Here is a 20,935-nt window from a genome sequence, read left to right as displayed (position 1 = left end):
TGTTTTCCATGAAAACATACATGAAATGAGTTACAAAATGAATAGGAAATATAGTCAAGACATTGACAAGGTTATAAATAATGATTTTTAATTTAAATAATAATTGTGTCCTTCAAACTTTGCTTTCGTCAAAGAATCCTCAATTTTCAGTAATTATAGCCTTGCTGACCTCTGGCACTCAAGTTGTCAATTTGTTGAGGTAATCTGAAGAGATTTCACCCCATGCTTCCTGCAGTACCTCCCACAAGTTGTATTGGCTTGATGGGCACTTCTTACGTACCATAAGGTCAAGTTGCTCACACAACAGCTCAATAGGGTTGAGATCTGGTGACTGTGCAGGCCAGTCCATTATAGACAGAATACCAGCTGACTGCTTCATCCCTAAATAGTTCTTATATAGTTTGGAGCTGTGCTTTGGGTCATTGTCCTGTTGTAGGAGGAAACTGGCTCCAATTAAGCGCCGTCCATAGGGTATGTATGGCATGGCGTTGTAAAATGGAGTGTTAGCCTTCCTTCTTCAAGATCCCTTTTACCCTGTGCAGATCTCCCACTTTACCATCACCAAAGCACCCCCAGGCCATCACATTCCCTCCACCATCTTTGACAGATGGCGTCAAGCACTCCTCCAGCATATTTTAATTTTTTCTGCGTCTCAAGAATGTTTTTCTTTGTGATCCGAACACCTCAAACTTAGATTTGTCTGCCCATAACACACAACATTCCTCTGTCCAGTGTCTGTGTTCTTTTGTCCATCTTAATGTTTTCTTTTTATTGGCCAGTCTGAGACATGGCTTTTTCTTTGCAACTCTGCCTAGAAGGCCAGCATCCCAGTGTCGCTCTTCACTGTTGATGTTGAGACTGGTGTTTTGCGGGTACTATTTAATGAAGCTGCCAGTGGACAGCTGTGGACTTTTGAAGTGTTTGTTTCTCAAACTAGACACTGTAATGTACTTGTCCTCTTGCTCAGATGTACACCGGGGCCTCCCGCTCCTCTTTCTATTCTGGTTAGAGCCAGTTTGCGCTGTTCTGTGAAGAGAGGAGTACACAGCATTGCATGAGATCTTCAGTTTCTTGGAAATTTCTCGCATGGAATAGTCTTCATTTCTCAGAACAAGAATAGACTGACGAGTTTCAGAAGAAAGGGCATTGTAATCAAATCCATAAATGCTGATGCGCCAGATACTCAACTAGTCTAAAGACGGACAGTTTTATTGCTTATTTAATCAGTACAACAGTTTTCAGCTGTGCTAACATAATTGCAAAAGGGTTTTCTAATGATCAATTAGTCTTTTAAATTATAAACTTGGATTAGCTAACAACGTGCCAATGGAACACAGGAGTGCCGATAATGGGCCTCTGTACACCTATGTAGATATTCCATAAAAAAATCTGCCGTTTACAGCTTCAGTAGTCATTTACAACATGAACAATGTCTACACTGTATTTCTGATCAATTTGATGTTATTTTAATGGATAATAAAATGAGCTTTTCTTTCAAAAACAAGGACATTTCTAAGTGACCCCAAACATTTCACCTGTAGTGCGTCTGAATCCCCTCTCCCCCTTTACCTGCTCTACTCAACCAGATATAAAGCGCTTTCCTCTCCCGAAATGAAAGGCAAACGCCAGAGTAGACAGAACAGCTTAAAAGCCAATGCTTCCTTTTATTTTCACAGAGCCAGGTCCCCTTTTGAAGCGTTTAATTCAAGTCAAATTACATCGTTCAATATTTCATGAATGTCAAAGCTGAATAAATCAGTTCATTGAAAAAGGGCAAGTGATTTAAATTGTGTTCATGGGATAATCTCTGCACTCAGAGCCAATGTTAAGGCTGTTACATACAATAGTAAAACACCTTTGGGTAATAAATCACCGGTGTGTTTGCACCAGCCGATGACCATCCAGGGTTTTGACATGTCTAATCCTGTGTGCACACATCACAGGGCGTTAGCTTACGGTCTTCATGACTCCCCTAGTTCAGATGATAAACCACCACTAGACCCGTGTTTGCGCCGGCTGATGTCCATCTTGGGTTTTGACATTTCTGACCCTTAGACGATAAAAGCGCCACTAGACTAGACTGGTGTTTTTGCACCGTCCAGATGATCTCTGATCCTGTTTGCCCACACCACAGATGGAGCACCGTCACCGTAAGAAGGAGACTCCGGTGCCGGCCAGCACGCACCACCTCTTCGTCCACATGAAGAGCCTGATGAGCTCCAACCTGGGAGAGGAGCTGGAGGTGTTCTTCCACATCTACGACGGCAGGGAGAACAGGCCACTCAGGTAAACGGTGCAACCGATGTGACTGTATGTTTATACACGGGTATACTACTCCGAATGAAACACTGTATTGGGCAAACCTTCCCAGCGATATGCTCCTATCGATATGTTGCTGACTTTTCCAAGTGTAAATTATAGTGTGCCTTACATCCACTGGCGACTGCCCCAAATCAAATGGAAAGGGATGAACACATTTGTGTTGTTTTATTGTATTGCATTATATACACTGCTCAAAAAAATAAAGGGAACACTTAAACAACACAATGTAACTCTAAGTCAATCACACTTCTGTGAAGTCAAACTGTCCACTTAGGAAGCAACACTGATTGACAATACATTTCACATGCTGTTGTGCAAATGGAATAGACAACAGTTGGAAATTATAGGCAATTAGCAAGACCCCCCCCAATAAAGGAGTGGTTCTGCAGGTGGTGACCACAGACCACTTCTCAGTTCCTATGCTTCCTGGCTGATGTTTTGGTCACTTTTGAATGTGCTTTCACTCTAGTGGTAGCATGAGACGGAGTCTACAACCCACACAAGTGGCTCAGGTAGTGCAGCTCATCTAGGATGGCACATCAATGCGAGCTGTGGCAGGAAGGTTTGCTGTGTCTGTCAGCGTAGTGTCCAGAGCATGGAGGCGCTACCAGGAGACAGGCCAGTACATCAGGAGACGTGGAGAAGGCCGTAGGAGGGCAACAACCCAGCAGCAGGACCGCTACCTCTGCCTTGGTGCAAGGAGGAGCAGGAAGGAGCACTGCCAGAGCCCTGCAAAATGACCTCCAGCAGGCCACAAATGTGCATGTTTCTGCTCAAACGGTCAGAAACAGACTCCATGAGGGTGGTATGAGGGCCCAACGTCCACAGGCGGGGGTTGTGCTTACAGCCGAACACCGTGCAGGATGTTTGGCATTTGCCAGAAAACACCAATATTGGCAAATTCGCCACTGGCGCCCTGTGCTCTTCACAGATGAAAGCAGGTTCACACTGAGCACATGTGGCAGACGTGGCAGTCTGGAGACGCCGTGGAGAACGTTCTGCTGCCTTCAACATCCTCCAGCATGAACGGTTTGGCGATGGGTCAGTCATGGTGTGGGGTGGCATTTCTTAGGGGGGCCGCACAGCCCTCCATGTGCTCGCCAGAGGTAGCCTGACTGCCATTAGGTACCGAGATGAGACCCTCAGACCCCTTGTGAGACCATATGCTGGTGTGGTTGGCCCTGGGTTCCTCCTAATGCAAGACAATGCTAGACCTCATGTGGCTGGAGTGTGTCAGCAGTTCCTGCAAGAGGAAGGCATTGATGCTATGGACTGGCCCGCCCGTTCCCCAGACCTGAATCCAATTGAGCACATCTGGGACATCATGTCTCGCTTCATCCACCAACGCCACGTTGCACCACAGACTGTCCAGGAGTTGGCGGATGCTTTAGTCCAGGTCTGGGAGGAGATCCCTCAGGAGACCATCTGCCACCTCATCAGGAGCATGCTCAGGCGTTGTAGGGAGGTCATACAGGCACATGGAGGCCACACACACTACTGAGCCTCATTTTGACTTGTTTTAAGGACATTACATCAAATTTGGATCAGCCTGTAGTAATTTTGAGTGTGACTCCAAATCCAGACCTCCATGGGTTGATAAATTTCTTTTCCATTACACACTTGTAGCTAATCCTCCTGGACTGTAACGCTGCGTCACAATGAGCCGTTAACTGGTGGCATAGTTGAGGTGGGTAAGGCCATGTTCCTTTCATCTGGCTGTAAACACACGTCTGACTCGAAGCCACGTCACTGGGTTGGTTTGGGGTCGGCCATGGCTGGCGATAGTAGTTATGAGGGAGGCACACGGGTGGTTATGTGGGAAGGAACACCACACACACACTCATAGCGTTGGTGAGGATGTTGGTGTGAATTAACGTCACTGTTTCCTCTTTAAGAGTTGAGTGTTGAGAGTCAAAGTGCCGGAATTCCATTTCAACTCGCAAATGAATCAATTGTTCAAAACAGAAAAGGAAATGTGAGAATAGAGGCTCAAGCGCCCTCTTTCTGTACGACAGTGTCTGACGTCTGTACCCTGTTGGCTAACATGACAGGAACTAGGCCGACAGTGATGGGATGAATGTTTCAGCATGTACAACAGGGACGAGAAGCTAAGTGTATCTAGTCAACTATTACTAGTAACACAGTTATTCGTCGGCATCGGTAGACTGAAGTCCTAGAATTCGTTGCAGAGTTGGTTGTCCAGATAATTGTCAAGGGATGTTGCTGTGTCGTGTTTTACCCCCCCGGAAGCTTTTCAACCTATAGTTAGTTAGTCACTACACTTCTCCCCATTTGTGTGTTGCTGTGACTAATATCACATGAGAGAACATCTATTTTTACCTTCCCTGCTCCAGTCTTGTGTTGATGGCGTGTTTTTTTTGGGGTGTGCCTGAACGTCGAGAGTGTGCACTGGAGAATAAGAGCAGAGCACGTTGTGAATAAAATAGCTACCTGCATAGAGTGCCAGTGGGACTCACTTTAAAAAAAGGTGCCTATTTAAGTTTGTTCTCTTGGCTCTGTAACTCACGGCTCTGAAGTCCATGATAATGAAGGCCATTTCTTTTTTCACTTTCCCAGCGAGCAATTTGGTCGCAAGAGTATATAATTTTCGCTCCAACCATCTCTCTCTCTCTCTCTCACTTTCTTTTAAAAAGCTTGCCACTAAGTACCTGTGCCAGATAATCGGTCCTTCATTGTAATGCTATGCCATTTGAAATGCATTTTAAGAAGCGTGCTTAGAACTATTTCATAGCTGTTGCACAGTTCGTTGACAAATATAGACATAATACCCCCCAAAACATAGTCTTTCAAACGATTCTGACGATATCATTTATATGACTCTCACCTTGATATAGACTTGACAGAATTGTGCATCTTCTAGCCCAGAGACATGAGAAAACTCATCCCTGCCAACTTGTCACATTAAATGATTGAGTTTCTCTTTGCAAGCAGCATTTTATCTTATCTCGTCTTAACTAATGACTTTATCCCTCTCTCTCTCTTTCTCTCTTTCTCTGGCTGGGGGGCTGTTCCGCTGTCTGCCAAGTGTTCATCCGTTGTCTGGGACCTCTGAGTGTCCGCTGAGTTTATCTTCCTTCCACCTATGTTGTCTTGAAGGGGAATCTGCCTGCATCCCAAATGGCACATGCTACTTTTGACGTAGGGCTCTGGTCAAAAGTAGTAGGGTGCCATTTGGGATGTGGACATTTTGTCAGTTTTCCCAGGCTGTTTTCTCTACCTGGCTGACAGCCAGTTTAATTAGTCCTGATGGTGTTGTTGGTCCGGGGTTTGACTGGAGCCAGATGGGGGTCCGACCTGCTCTTTCTCAACCACAGTTAGAGGAAAGAGAAGCCATGCCAGTGCCACCAGCTCAGCAGAAGCACTTATTCAGAGTCAGACATGGCATGTGTGTTATATCTAATGACCCTAGCATGGATACAGGCGCACACACACACACACACACACACACACACACACACACACACACACAACTACAACCCCTCTGAAGAGTGGATGACACTGACAAGCCATCCAGACACTGCGCTCTCTTTCTCTACTTCGCAGGTCTACCAAAATTCACTCAAGCCCCTGTCTCTCTGCTGTTATAGAAACTAATGGGTACCATCTCCTTTTCCACGCTCCGGTCAGATTTAACAAGGCTAGGGATGGATGGATGGATGAGTGGAGATGGGGCACTAGCTGCTGTCTACACGAACATCTATTGTTAGAGCAGGCAGTAGAACAACAGCAGTCTAATGAGAGCTGTCACAGATGGTGTAGTGGGGACACATTCACTGATAGCTTGGATGTTGATTGGTACGCTTGGAATTGGTGATACTTTTTTAATGTGTTTGGGTCTGTGACACACACTCCTCTATATGACACATGCCTCTGAGAAACACTCCTCTATGTGACACACTCCTCTATGTGACACACTCCTCTGTGACACACTCCTCTGAGACACACTCCTCTATGAGACACACTCCTCTATGAGACACACTCCTCTATGAGACACACTCCTCTGAGACACACTCCTATCAGACACACTCTTCTATGAGACACACGCCTCTGAGACACACTCCTCTGAGACACACTCCTCTATGTGACACACTCCTCTGTGAGACACACTCCTCTGTGAGACACACTCCTCTTTGAGACACACTCCTCTGTGAGACAGACTCCTCTGTGAGACAGACTCCTCTGTGAGACAGACTCCTCTGTGAGACAGACTCCTCTGTGAGACAGACTCCTCTGTGAGACACACTCCTCTGTGAGACACACTCCTCTGTGAGACACACTCCTCTGTGAGACACACTCCTCTGTGAGACACTCTCTTCTGTGAGACACTCCTCTGTGACACTCCCCTCTGTGTGACACTCCCCTCTGTGTGACACACTCCTCTGTGTGACACACTCCTCTGTGTGACACACTCCTCTGTGTGACACACTCCTCTGTGTGACACACTCCTCTGTGAGACACACTCCTCTGTGACACACTCCTCTATGAGACACACTCCTCAGTGACACACTCCTCTGTGAGACACACTCCTCTGCGAGACACACTCCTCTGTGAGACACACTCCTCTCTGTGAGACACACTCCTCTGAGACACACTCCTCTGCGAGACACACTCCTCTGTGAGACACACTCCTCTGTGAGACACACTCCTCTGAGACACACTCCTCTGTGTGACACACTCCTCTGTGTGACACACTCCTCTGTGTGACACACTCCTCTGTGTGACACACTCCTCTGTGAGACACACTCCTCTGTGAGACACACTCCTCTGTGAGACACACTCCTCTGTGACACACTCTATGAGACACACTCTGTCTGACACACTCCTCTATGAGACACACTCCTCTGTGTGACACACTCCTCTGTGTGACACACTCCTCTATGAGACACACTCCTCTATGAGACACACTCCTCTGTGTGACACACTCCTCTGTGTGACACACTCCTCTGTGAGACACACTCCTCTGTGAGACACACTCCTCTGTGAGACACACTCCTCTGTGAGACACACTCCTCTGTGAGACACACTCCTCTGTGAGACACACTCCTCTATGTGACACACTGTCTGACACACTCCTCTGAGACACACTCCTCTATGAGACACACTCCTCTATGAGACACACTCCTCTATGAGACACACTCCTCTGTGTGACACACTCCTCTATGAGACACACACTCTGTTTGTCTGTGAGTGTTTGTGTAGGCCATATTGTGTGGCTATACGATAGTCCCTCAGACTGATTCAGACAGTCCATTGTGGAGTGATATCCCGTCTCCTTTTCCCCTGGAGACTGCCTGTATACTATGGTTAACTTAGCCAGTCATCAACACTGCACCAGCCAGGTCATTCTGGCCCACGCTCATGTCTGAATCTCTTTCCTAACGCAATCATCGATACCAGGGGAGGAAATTACGAATGCCCTGAGCACCGCAGATGGACTATGTGATGAGAGGGAGAGGGATGGAGGGAGAGTGAAGCCATTCATGATATTTAAATGAACCTGCTGATAGGCAGTGATATGGTCCCACTAGGGGCCTGCTAGTGGTCTGAAGCAACCGGATCAGCAGCCTTGCAGCTGTGTGTGTGTGTGTGTCGGGGGGCTCAGGGACCTGTATGCACTGGGGCGGCTGGTAATTGGAGGATGAGGTTTCAAAAATGTAGTGTTAATTAGAGATTGGAGTGTGCGTGTGCGTGTGTGTGACTCCCATGCTTAATGCATAGGAATCTGTCCATCGCCTTGTTGGCTTGCTGAATTAACAGGCTAGCTAGCTAACGGTCCATGTAATGCTATAGCTGTAGCAGCGAAGTTGGAGTTGGCTGTCCCAGCATTTTGTTGCTGGGACATTTGCTGTCCCAGCATTACAAGACTCTCTCTCTCTGCTTATCTGAGGGCTGTGAAAGTCACCTAACGGGATTAGCTGGCCGTTGGCAGCAGGATGGGACAAACACGGCAGGGGATGGTGTGGTGTGTCCTCTGTCTGACAGTCACTCTCCTCCCTATCCTTTCAGCATGGGAGCATCTGAGTTTAGTTGTGTTATGCTGCAGTCGGTTAAATGCACAGTCTGTAGATTTTTCTGAGTTTGTATATACTCAGTATTTATAATAAGCATGCTATTTACATATTCAAATAATGTGGCTTGTGGTCAACTGTTCTGCAGCCAGACGATGATGCATAGTAAAATACTAACGGTCACTGTAAACAACAATTATTTATAATATTTTTAACAGCATCTATAATTTATGTTTCTAGACAGCAACACAAGTCAGAAGTTTATTGTGTAAGGGATAAACGCTGACGTTCTGTACATCACCTTGGAAATACTGGACGACTCAGCGGGACAAGGCGGAGGGTAATGTACGAGACGGAGGGATTTATCCCGTTTATACCACAGTTACCAGAGAGAACTATATTAAAACAGACGTTTACTCCTTGAAAAAAAAAGAGATGCAACCCAGTCACATGTTCCATTAGTTCTATATTTAAGGACACGACCATTAGTTCTATATTTAAGGACACGACCATTAGTTCTATAGTTAAGGACACGACCATTAGTTCTATATTTAAGGACACGACCATTAGTTCTATATTTAAGGACACGACCATTAGTTCTATATTTAAGGACACGACCATTAGTTCTATATTTAAGGACACGACCATTAGTTCTATATTTAAGGACACGACCATTAGTTCTATATTTAAGGACACGACCATTAGTTCTATATTTAAGGACACGACCATTAGTTCTATATTTAAGGACACGACCATTAGTTCTATATTTAAGGACACGACCATTAGTTCTATATTTAAGGACACGACCATTAGTTCTATATTTAAGGACACGACCATTAGTTCTATATTTAAGGACACGACCATTAGTTCTATATTTAAGGACACGACCATTAGTTCTATATTTAAGGACACGACCATTAGTTCTATATTTAAGGACACGACCATTAGTTCTATATTTAAGGACACGACCATTAGTTCTATATTTAAGGACACGACCATTAGTTCTATATTTAAGGACACGACCATTAGTTCTATATTTAAGGACACGACCATTAGTTCTATATTTAAGGACACGACCATTAGTTCTATATTTAAGGACACGACCATTAGTTCTATATTTAAGGACGCGAGCCATGCTCGCTGACAACTTTCTTATTTAAAAAATATATATATATATATATTTCACCTTTATTTAGCCAGGTAGGCTAGTTGAGAACAAGTTCTCATTTACAACTGCGACCTGGCCAAGATAAAGCAAAGCAGTTCGACACATACAACAACACAGAGTTACACATGGAATAAACAAACATACATTCAATAATACAGTAGAAAAAAGTCTATATACTAGAGGTTCGACCGATTTGTGATTTTTCAACGCCGATACCGATTATTGGAGGACCAAAAAAAGCTGATACCAATTAATCGGCCGTTTTTATTTATTTATTTGTAATAATGACAATTACAACAATACTGAATGAACACTTATTTGAACTTGATATAATACATCACTGAAATCAATTTAGCCTCAAATAAATAATGAAACATGTTCAATTTGGTTTAAATAATGCAAAAACAAAGTGTTGGAGAAGAAAGTAAAAGTGCAATATGTGCCATGTAAGAAAGCTAACGTTTAAGTTCCTTGCTCAGAACATGGGAACATATGAAAGCTGGTGGTCCCTTTTTAATGGTCCCTTTTTAACATGAGTCTTCAATATTCCCATTTAAGAAGTTTTAGGTTGTAGTTATTATAGGAATTATAGGACTATTTCTCTCTATACCATTTGTATTTCATTAACCTTTGACTATTGGATGTTCTTATAGGCACTTTAGTATTGCCAGTGTAACAGTAAAGCTTCCGTCCCTCTCCTCGCCCCTACCTGGACTCGAACCAGGAACACAAGGACAACAGCCACCCTCGAAGCAGCATTACCCATCGCTCCACAAAAGCCGCGGGGAACAACCACTCCAAGTCTCAGAGCGAGTGACGTTTGAAACGCTATTAGTGCGCACCCCGCTAACTAGCCAGCCATTTCACATCGGTTACACCAGCCTAATCTCGGGAGTTGATAGGTTTGGAGTCATACACATCTGCTGGAAAACGCACAAAAGTGCTGTTTGAATGAATGCTTATGAGCCTACTGCTGCCTACCATCGCTCAGTCAGACTGCTCTATCAAATCATAGACTTAGTTATAACATGATAACACACAGTTTCCAGATTCGGCCATATTAATGACTATCATCTTCGTAAACAAGACTTTTATTCTTTCAGTGAAATACGGAACCGGTCCGTATTTTATCAAATGGGTGGCATCCATAAGTCTAAATATTCCTGTTACATTGCACAACCTTCAATGTTATGTCACAATTACGTAAAATTCTGGCAAATTAGGCGGCCCAAACTGTTGCATATACACTGACTCTGCATGCAATGAATGCAAGAGAAGTGACACAATTTCACCTGGTTAATATTGCCTGCTAACCTGGATTTCTTTTAGTTAAATATGCAGGTTTTAAAAATATATACTTCTGTGTATTGATTTTAAGAAAGGCATTAATGTTTAGGTACACATTGGAGCAACGATATGCACCCCATCGATTATATGCAACGCCAGACACGCTAGTAATATCATCAACCATGTGTAGTTAACTAGTGATTATGATTGATTGTTTTTTATAAGATAAGTTTAATGCTACCTAGCAACTTACTTTGGCTTACTGCATTCGCGTAACAGGCAGGCTTCTCGTGGAGTGCAATGTAATCAGGTGGTTAGAGCGTTGGATTAGTTAACTGTAAGGTTGCAAGATTGAATCCCCCGAGCTGACAAGGTAAAAGTCTGTCGTTAACCGACCGTTCCTAGGCAGTCATTGAAAATAAGAATGTGCTCTTAACTGACTTGACTAGTTAAATAAAGGTGTAAAACATTTTTTAAATCGGTGTCCAAAAATACAGATTTCCGATTGTTATGAAAACTTGAAATCGGCCCTAATTAATCAGCCATTCCGATTAATCGGTCGACCTCTCGCAGAGAACTGGAAGGAAAGGCGGCCAAAGGAGGATTTGGCTTTGGGGGTGACCAGTGAAATATACCTGCTGAAGAGCGTGCTGCGGGTGGGTGCTGCTATGGTAACCAGTGAACTGAGATAAGGCGGGACTTGACCTAGCAAAGACTTATAGATGACCTGGAGCCAGTGGGTTTGGTGACGAATATGAAGCGAGGGCCAGCCAACGAGAGCGTACAGGTCACAGGCCGCAGTGTTGGGTAGTATAAGGGGCTATTTTGTAAATGACATTGCCGAAGTTTAGGATCGGTAGGATAGTCAGTTTTACGAGGGTATGTTTGGCAGCATGATTGGAGGATGCTTTGTTGCGAAATAGGAAGCCGATTCTAGATTTAATTTTGGATTGGAGATGTTTTATGAGAGTCTGGAAGGAGAATTTACGGTCTCACCAGACACCTAGGTATTTGTTGTTGTCCACATATTCTATGTCAGAACCGTCCAGAGTAGTGACGCTGGACAGGTGCGGGCAGTGATCGGTTTGAGAGCATGCATTTAGTTTTTCTTGCATTTAAGAGCAGTTGGAGGCCACGGAAGGAGAGTTGTATGGCATTGAAGCTCGTCTGTTGTCTGCGTAGAGGTGGATCAGAGAATCACCAGCAGCAAGAGCGACAACATTGATGTATACAGAGAAGAGAGTGTTCCCGAGAATTGAACCCTGTGGCACCCCCATAGAGACTGCTACAAGCAATCCCTTGCTTGCAAGCAAGCAAATTTGTTGCGGCTAACACAGTCACGACCTCTGCAGCCAGAATAACAGCAAATTTAGCTGCATTTGTGTTTGTTTAAGCTGTTTTCTATTGACATTCATTTGGTTACTTCCATAACAATGAGGCGATGATGCCCAATTTTGTCTGGCAAAGTGCCTTCTCGCCAGGACACCACATTGCACATCAAACACTAGGCTAGAAGCTAGCTAAATAGTTTGTTGCTAGCAAACCTGGCGATATGACAGCCAAATAAAAAACATTTCATTTGCTGAAAACAGCTGGTCAAACTAGACATTTCATGTGGGTGTATTTGACAGCATAGCGCCACTTGCGTCATGAGATTCATGTTCATCACTCACCACGTTAGGTTATTTCCCCCCAAAATATTGCTGCAAAAACAAGTTTTTCTATGTTGGACCTGCGTTTACAATGTATCCAGTTTCGGTTTGTGTGTGGTTTAGCTTTCTGTAACTTTGTAACCGGTGTGGTCTTCATATGTAGGTGTATATTGCGATGTTTGCCATTTCACTGCTTTTCTTCCATGATCTATAAAGTTTTTATGAATTCCCCCTTCATCTCCTTGCCATACTACAAAATTACAATAACATCCAACATCGCAGTGTATCCCCAATGTTATTGCAAGACACTTTTCTTTGTTCATTCTAATCTACACTTACTCACTTTCCTTTCCGTTGGTTGACAGTCCAAGAACTGGGTTAGTATGTCTCCTGAAGAATTTGCAAAATTCTATGAATATTTAATCTAGTTTCATAGAAAGGAAGCATAATTGTCTTGCGTTGTCCGATATAGAATTGAAGCATATTTTGTCTGTGTTGCCAGATATGTTGGGTACAATCTCGTCATGGCGCTATGGCATTAATTCTTCATCTTTTTTTTCCTTCTTCTCCTTCTTTTTTTTCTTTTTCTTCCCCTTCTTCCTCTCCTCCTCTTATTTTGCCCAAGGGCTCGCACTCTCTGTGAATATGGAGGAGCTTACCTCTGGGTTACCTCTTGTTGTACTCTTGTAGACTAGTGCACTACATCTGCTTGTACTCTAGTACACTACTAGTGCACTACATCTGCTTGTACTGTGGTACACTACTAGTGCACTACATCTGCTTGTACTGTGGTACACTACTAGTGCACTACATCTGCTTGTACTCTAGTACACTACTAGTACTCTACATCTGCTTGTACTGTGGTACACTACTAGTGCACTACATCTGCTTGTACTGTGGTACACTACTAGTGCACTACATCTGCTTGTACTGTGGTACACTACTAGTGCACTACATCTGCTTGTACTGTGGTACACTACTAGTGCACTACATCTGCTTGTACTGTGGTACACTACTAGTGCACTACATCTGCTTGTACTGTGGTACACTACTAGTGCACTACATCTGCTTGTACACTAGTACACTAGTACACTACTCTCGTGTGGGAGACCAGATCTCGTAGCTAGCTTGTTGTTTTAGCCATCTTCCCTCCTCTGTCATGTTTACGGTCATCCCCAACATGTATTTTACTCATGGCGTGACAGTGAATAACCTCTCTTCCCCTCCTCTTTCCTCTTCTCTCCTCTTTTCTCCTCCTCCAGTGAACGGTTCTTTGTCAGACTGAATAAGAACGGAGTGCCCAAGTCGCCAGAGAAGACCGAGAGACAATGCACCCTCTTTGTGGTGAGCACTGAACTTCACTGTGTCTTCTATGCACTCTAGAAGGTTCTAGAAGTAGTAGTACTATGGCACATGACGCTTTGTCTGTTATTGTGTTGAGGATTCTACCATGACCCTTTGATTAAAAATGTATGTTTTTTTTTTCTCCCTTCAGGATTTGGGGAGCAGTGATCTCAGAAAAGACGTCTACATTGTTGTTCACATAATGAGAATTGGTAAGATTCCAGTGTCCCCCCCCCCTTAGTTAGTCACACACTACATTTATAGTGCATACATAAAAAATAAATGAACACAGCTCTAACACAGTAATAACATAGTATTATAGTATTGCAGTAATTATAGTATAGTGGTAACACTCTCTAATATAGTAACTACAGAGCGTTGATGTACAGACATTGACTGTGTTGTCGTTGTGTTGGTTGCAGGGCGGATGGGCGCTGGGGAGAAGAAGAACCTGTGTAGTATTCAGTACAGACGGCCCTTCGGCTGTGCTGTGGTCAGTATCGCAGACCTCCTCACGGCAGACTCTAAAGACGACCACCTGCTGAAGGTTTATGCGTGAGTCACCTTCCATTAAATCGAAAGTGCATTTTACACAGATGCCATTATTCACAATGAACTTCTGTACCCTCTGACAGAAATAATGATGGAGGCAATACTGGCTGAGCTAGTGCAAAATGCACAGAGTATGCAGATACCGTTGACCAGTTTTCACACACACACACACACACACACACACACACACACACACACACACACACACACACACACACACACACACACACACACACACACACACACACACACACACACACACACACACACACACACATACTATTAAAGCACTCTAGATGCATGCCGAGGGGATTGAAATAGCCATTATGGACACGGTAACGGTTTGACCTACATACAGTATTGGCTGAAATGGGTGGACAATATGCCGATACTATTTAGCCCAGAGAAGTGACCCTTCTCTACCCTTGTGTTTCACTGGATTTATATTAGAAAGTTCAAGAATGTTATTGGGCTAATCTTGTTGACCCAAATCATGCATGCTTGGCCTTTGTGTTCAAGATGTACCACGGAAAGTGAGTGGTATCAAATCCACGAGAACATCATCAGGAAGGTCAACTCCAGATACAACCTATCGGGTTCCAACACAGGTAAGGAACAACCTCCCTTTGTATTTCTCACCTCTAGCGAAAACATTATACCTCTACATTTCTGCAAACTGAAAATGCATGAGATGCGATGGATGGGAGTTTAATGGCAAGCCGATTAGCTCTCTGCTGTAGAGTTCCCCTGTAGCCGGTCTTGTACCTCACTGCTCCGCGGGAAGCCTGCACAGCTCAATATGCATTGAACTGATATAAATAGCAGTCCCCTCCATGTGAAACTGACCGTCTGCAGCTCTCCCTAGCAACAGGTTGACGGATATGAGGAGAACGTTAGGTTTTGGCTGTGAGAGGAAATGGTCAATCGGATGGCAAGAAAGTCGATGAAGGAGCCTCTAACATATGTACAAATCTTTCTCTCAAATAGGCCTAAATTATGTGTGTGTGTGTGTGTGTGTGTGTGTGTGTGTGTGTGTGTGTGTGTGTGTGTGTGTGTGTGTGTGTGTGTGTGTGTGTGTGTGTGTGTGTGTGTGTGTGTATTTGTCTGTGCATGCATGGGTACGTGCGTGTGCATCGACAACGGCTTAGTTCAATAACTACCTTGCCCTATTCTTATATAGCATGTTTACAACCATAAGATCAGTAGCTAACTGGCCTGTATCCTCTCCACATAGAACCCACCGGGAAGGATTATAGGATTTGAATCGCCATAAACAGAGTTGATCTCAGAGACAGATCTGCAAGTCTGCTCTTATTTCTGCCTCAGCGCCTCGAAAGACCAGCGGTAATTGCGCGAGGTGCAGTCAAAACTCAGGGGAATTTGAATAATCTAGTAGTGGAGGGAGCAGCAGCAACACAGTAATTACCATGACTGACACAAAGTCCTTTAGCGTACTGCGCTATCCACGGCGAATTTACATGACATCTGCATCTGAGAGTTAATAACGACAGTTAGTCGACCAAGAGTCATCTGTTCTGACATTTTTTAAACAGGCATTTTTTCCAGATATAGACAACATGGTGTGTTTTATTCAAATCGACTATATGCATTGAGCTTGTCTGATGCTTTACGCAAAATGTTTGATTAAATAATTAAGACGCACAAATGAACATCAACAGTGTGCATCTCGCTGTCCATGTTGCTGAAGCTGCACCATACATTTTTGGTCAGAAATGGCTATGTTACCAAAATCCCTCATTTTGTTTAGGAAAAACATTCCCTTTTCCCTCAACGGCAGGGTAGCCTAGTGGTTAGAGCGTTGGACTAGTAACCGAAAGGTTGCAAGTTCGAATCCCTGAGCTGACAAGGTACAAATCAGTCGTTCTGCCCCTGAACAGGCAGTTAACCCACTGTTCCTAGGCCGTCATTGTAAATAAGAATTTGTTCTTAACTAACTTGCCTAGTAAAATAAAGGTAAAATAAAAACTAAAAAACCCTTGCATTGACATGACACATATATGCATCGCATGCACGTGACCAACAGGTCCCGACCTACAGCATATCATAATCACATCAATAAGTTGGTTATAACAAACTCTGAACACCGTGACAGCAAAATGAATGCAGTGGACGTGACAAATAAACACGAAAACGAGGGAATGGTTTGGAATAAACGTGACTAGTTGTGGAAAATACTGTAGATAAAGAAGCTAAGGAACAAGTGCTGTGTGCGTAATGTGTGTGCCAAACTGCTGCTGTTAGATTACAATATATATTTTTTGACCGTTTGGAACAATGTAAACAACACTAAATAAAGTATAAGTGTACCAGAGAGTCTGTTGTAATGTTTAAAAAAAAATATATATATATATATATTGTAAAGCTTTTATTACAGCAAAGGCTAAAACCTGTCGCATTTATTCGCGAATGCAATTTCTGAAATATATCACTTTGGCCTATTTATTGTTTTGCGCTAATTATTCAATGGTGGCTTTATTTTATTTTAGCGCTAAAATGCTTGATAGCATTTCAAATCATGAATGACTCGTATGCTGTGTGATGACATGAACGGATAAATGACTGGTTGATACAGGAGCCTGTATAACTATTGAAATCCAGACCTAAGTAAGTTACGGTATTAAGACTAAACAGAATGCTCTCTTAGGTCGACAGGTGGTTGTACCAGGCTGCTGTGCTACGCCTACCAATGATAATGATATTACTTATTATTATTAATGATGATCTTAATAATGATAATAATAACAATACGAAGGAGATCAAGGAAAAAGGAGGGTTCTTATAAATATCATCTTTCAGACAATTTGGAACCGTGTAAACAACACTAAGTAAATGATAGAAAATACCAGAGAGTCTGTTCTAATGAATAAATGTGTAAAGACTTTTTAAAGCAAAAAACTAAAAACAGACGGATTTGTGAAATTGTTTACGCGACAGGTGGTTGCGCTGGGCTTGGTGTTCACGGAATCAGTAGACTATGAAACAAACACTCAAACAGGCAACAGTATATGTCTTATTTATGTAGATGTGTATGGATGATTTATAAAGCCAGGCACATCTTAAGTTAGGCTAATGATTACAGTCCTAATTAAGTTGGGGTTTACTCTATCCTCACTTTTCTAACTCCTCTGCTGCCTCCTCCACATTGTTCTCAACACCAATATTCTGGTGAACTGTACCATTTTGCACATAGCAACATGGTCTATTGAAATGCGCCAATTCCTCAGCGCTCTGATGTGTTTCAGAACCCCGGACAGCGACCACTACCCAACGTGGGAAAAAGCACACTTACTGACATGTCTATTTGTGTTGCACCATTGTTCTTACATGTTAACACCATATAGGATTTCAGTACCATGTCTTAGACTGACGGACTGTGTCATCCAAACGGCCTCCACAATCGATTAGTCCACTCGCGGGCGCCAATCAGACAGGTGTCTTGTAGACCATGATATTTTTCTACTGCTCGACTAAAGAAATTTGGTCTACCAACAGCCTATCCACCAAACAATCGACCAGTCGACTAATTGGGGTCAGTCCTAATAGCTAGCAATCACAATATCCAGCCCGGCGCCAGCTAAAATCCCAGATGAAAGATTGGCTTTGGAATAAATTAAGATGTCATTTGCTCAGTTCAATTGATAAGCCAGAAATGTGAATAAATTCCCGGGAAAAATTGAACGGGGGATTGACGCTAAGTAAGATAACATTCTCCTCACAGAGATAAACTTTCATCAACCATTTTACTGCACTCTCTCTGACTCAATGGAGTTGAATGGATAACTTCTATAAGATGAGTTGCATATTGTAGTAGTATGGAGTAGCCTGTTATGTTGCTGTTTATCAGATAAGACATGCATATTAGATGTTAACTAAAAGGATGCTTTTAAGATAAGTGTCGCTGTTTCAAGAGGTTGCAGAAGAGTTTAGGAGGTTTAGAACTTGAGGGTATTTGTGGCAGTTTCCATGCAGGATGATATGGTCCAATAACACTTCAGTGTTCTGCTCTGCTGAATATAGGAGAAGTGGTAACCAGGCAGTTGGTCGTGGTGTATATAGCAGCTTATGCTACTGTATGCTTCAATACATCACCAAAGGGGAAGGGAAAAGGGGATACCTCGTCCGTTGCACAACTGAATGCATTCAACCGAAATGTGCCTTCCGCATTTAACCCCCCTGAATCAGAGGTGCAGGGGGATGGGCTGCCTTAATCATCGTCCACGTCATGGACGACCCAGGGGAACAGTTGTTGTTGTTGGGGGCCGCCTTGCTCAAGGGGGGGGGGGCGGAACGGCAGATTTCCCCGTCTTGCCGGCTCGGGATTCGACTCGGCAACCTTTTGGTTACTGGCCCAACGCTCTTAACTGCTTAGGCTACCTGCCGCCCCGACCTCACATGCTGTTTCTGCACTGAGTGCTGCTCTTTCCATGACACAGACTGTCCACAGGCCAATCCAGGTGAAAGTGTTCAATACATTTTTATTTGTGGGGTGCCATTGTTACAGCGATGAAACAGAAAGCGTATGCATTGGATTGGGGTAGTAGCTTTTTCTTATATGGACAAAATAACAATGACCCAACCACCAACACACATGTTCAAAAGAGACGAGGTCAAATTATGAAAAAGTAGCCTAAGCCGTATTATTATTAGCGCCGAGTGGCCTGGATAAATAGTGAAACTCAGCACAAAAGCAACGACGGCATTATAATGAGTATAAGTGTAGATATGGCATCGGTGAAAAATGGTCTGTTATTGTCAGCTCGTGTTTGTGTGCATCTTCACGCAGCGGCTTTCGTTGGATTTAATCTAGCTGTTATTCCTCGTCCGAACAGTTGACACCAATGTTTTTGGGGGAAACTTTCAAACTTTACACACGTTGGTTGTAGTCTCCGGTTTTCTCTTCCTTGTGTCAATAACTCGATATTAGGAAGGTGTTCTTAATGTTTTGCAAACTCAGTGGATACTGTTCGTTTACTTCAACTGCCCCACAGCTACATCTCTGTTAAATTGAATGAGAGAGTTTGAGCTACAGACAAGGGACCTTTGCATATGGTCTTTTCGAGGTTGACCTGATGTTGAAGCCACCTGCTAGGTGTGGTGATCAGGGTCAGCGTGTTCCCTACACTGCTCGTCTGTGCAGATACGTACCACACCACACCATTCAACCATTCAACACCTGCCCACCTCTGTAGTGGAATTATATTCAATTGCACATGATTTCTGACTCTGGCCTGTTAAGTTGTTTATCGGTGGCCCCGACACTTTTCATCGGATACCTTCCAGATTGTATCATCGATCACACGGAGCGGTGGATCAGGCTTCCCGTTTCTGTTTCACAGCCGCTGAAAAATGAATCTGAATGATGAATGCAATATGGATTGATACAGTAGTTGATGATGAATAATGTCAAACCAGTTCGCTTCATTGGGAAGAGCGGGCACATTCATTAATTATGACTCTGCATAAAACGTTGACATAATTACAGTGCATATGAAGTAGTTCCATGGAAATCCGGCGTCTGAAAATATTTTCTAGTAACAGCATGCTGTGCATAAAAGCAGATTAGGCATTCCGAAGAGATAGAAATGTTGACTTCTACAGAACACGCGCCATTTACATTTCACTTGGATTTTTCCCCCCACTCTAATTCTGTGTTACTTAAAGCCATCCACCATTCGTACTGTACAGTGTGTATCCGCTTCATTTCAATATCACCTCCAGCCCCTTACACGTCCTGCTGTGCTGCAGCAGGCTACTATACCACCGCACTATAAGACAATCAGTTGTGCCACTCGGCCTTGCAGCCAGGTGACTCCGCTCATCTTCTCTCTCTCGCTGCGCTTATAGATCATTGATGCAGGAGACGGTGGAATACCTTGCATAATTAAAGGCCTTAAATTCATTGGTCTGGTTGTCAGGGGAACAATTCAAATGGAGTGGTGGTGTGCAGTGCTGTGCTGTGCTGCGCAGTGGGGCTTGCTGTGTAAAAGCGTCCAACTACTAACCAAAACCAGCCATGGACCTGACTCTCAGCCAGAGAGATTTTAGCTAGCTGCTTGCCAATTAACAAGGGAGAGACCAATTTAAAAAATATGATAAAATCTGGAGCAGAGGAATGTGGGAAATGTATATTGGTTTGAATAATCATGGAGTGCGAGGGAGAGAGAATATGGAGAGAGAGAATAAGCAGGAATAGAGAGAGGGAGAGAGAGAGGGTACGGAGTCAGTAAAAGTGACAGAACAATGTGCTCCACGGGACAGGAACAACACAAGGCCGTGTGTGTTGTTACTGAACAGGAGAAATGTTCCATCCTGTTGCTCCCTGTGCTCCTTCTGTTAAGTTGATGAAAAGCCAGTGAGGAGGGGAGAGTTTGTCAAAGCGATGACAGGCAGGCTGGCAGCACTGAGTACTCTGTGTGTTACTGTATAGAATGGAAATGAAGCAGGGGTTGCCTAATTGTGGCCCTGGAGTGGCTGTGAGGCTGTGCTGTGCCATTAGGCTTCATCCACATGAAAAGGAGGGCAATGCCCCAAGCACTGTGAAATCCCCCCCAAACCTAATG

The 20,935-nt window shown here is 43.7% G+C and overlaps 1 protein-coding gene across 3 annotated transcripts in view; it reads left to right on the top strand.

Moving 5' to 3' along the window:
• Window positions 1–20,935, top strand: part of LOC118365935 (dedicator of cytokinesis protein 4-like) — a 151,051-nt gene that overhangs the window by 57,484 nt on the left and 72,632 nt on the right. For all 3 annotated transcript variants that reach the window (XM_052491883.1, XM_052491884.1, XM_052491882.1), the window contains exons 8-12: window positions 2,135–2,286; window positions 13,721–13,802; window positions 13,954–14,014; window positions 14,225–14,357; window positions 14,874–14,962. In XM_052491883.1, the coding sequence (XP_052347843.1) occupies window positions 2,135–2,286; window positions 13,721–13,802; window positions 13,954–14,014; window positions 14,225–14,357; window positions 14,874–14,962 (517 nt within the window). The remainder of the gene's footprint in view (window positions 1–2,134; window positions 2,287–13,720; window positions 13,803–13,953; window positions 14,015–14,224; window positions 14,358–14,873; window positions 14,963–20,935) is intronic.

This window comes from Oncorhynchus keta, chromosome 33 (assembly GCF_023373465.1).
Source record: "Oncorhynchus keta strain PuntledgeMale-10-30-2019 chromosome 33, Oket_V2, whole genome shotgun sequence".
Lineage (NCBI taxonomy): Eukaryota > Metazoa > Chordata > Actinopteri > Salmoniformes > Salmonidae > Oncorhynchus > Oncorhynchus keta.
The sequence above is the reverse complement of the archived record's forward strand: the minus strand, read 5'-3'. Positions and strand labels throughout refer to the sequence as shown.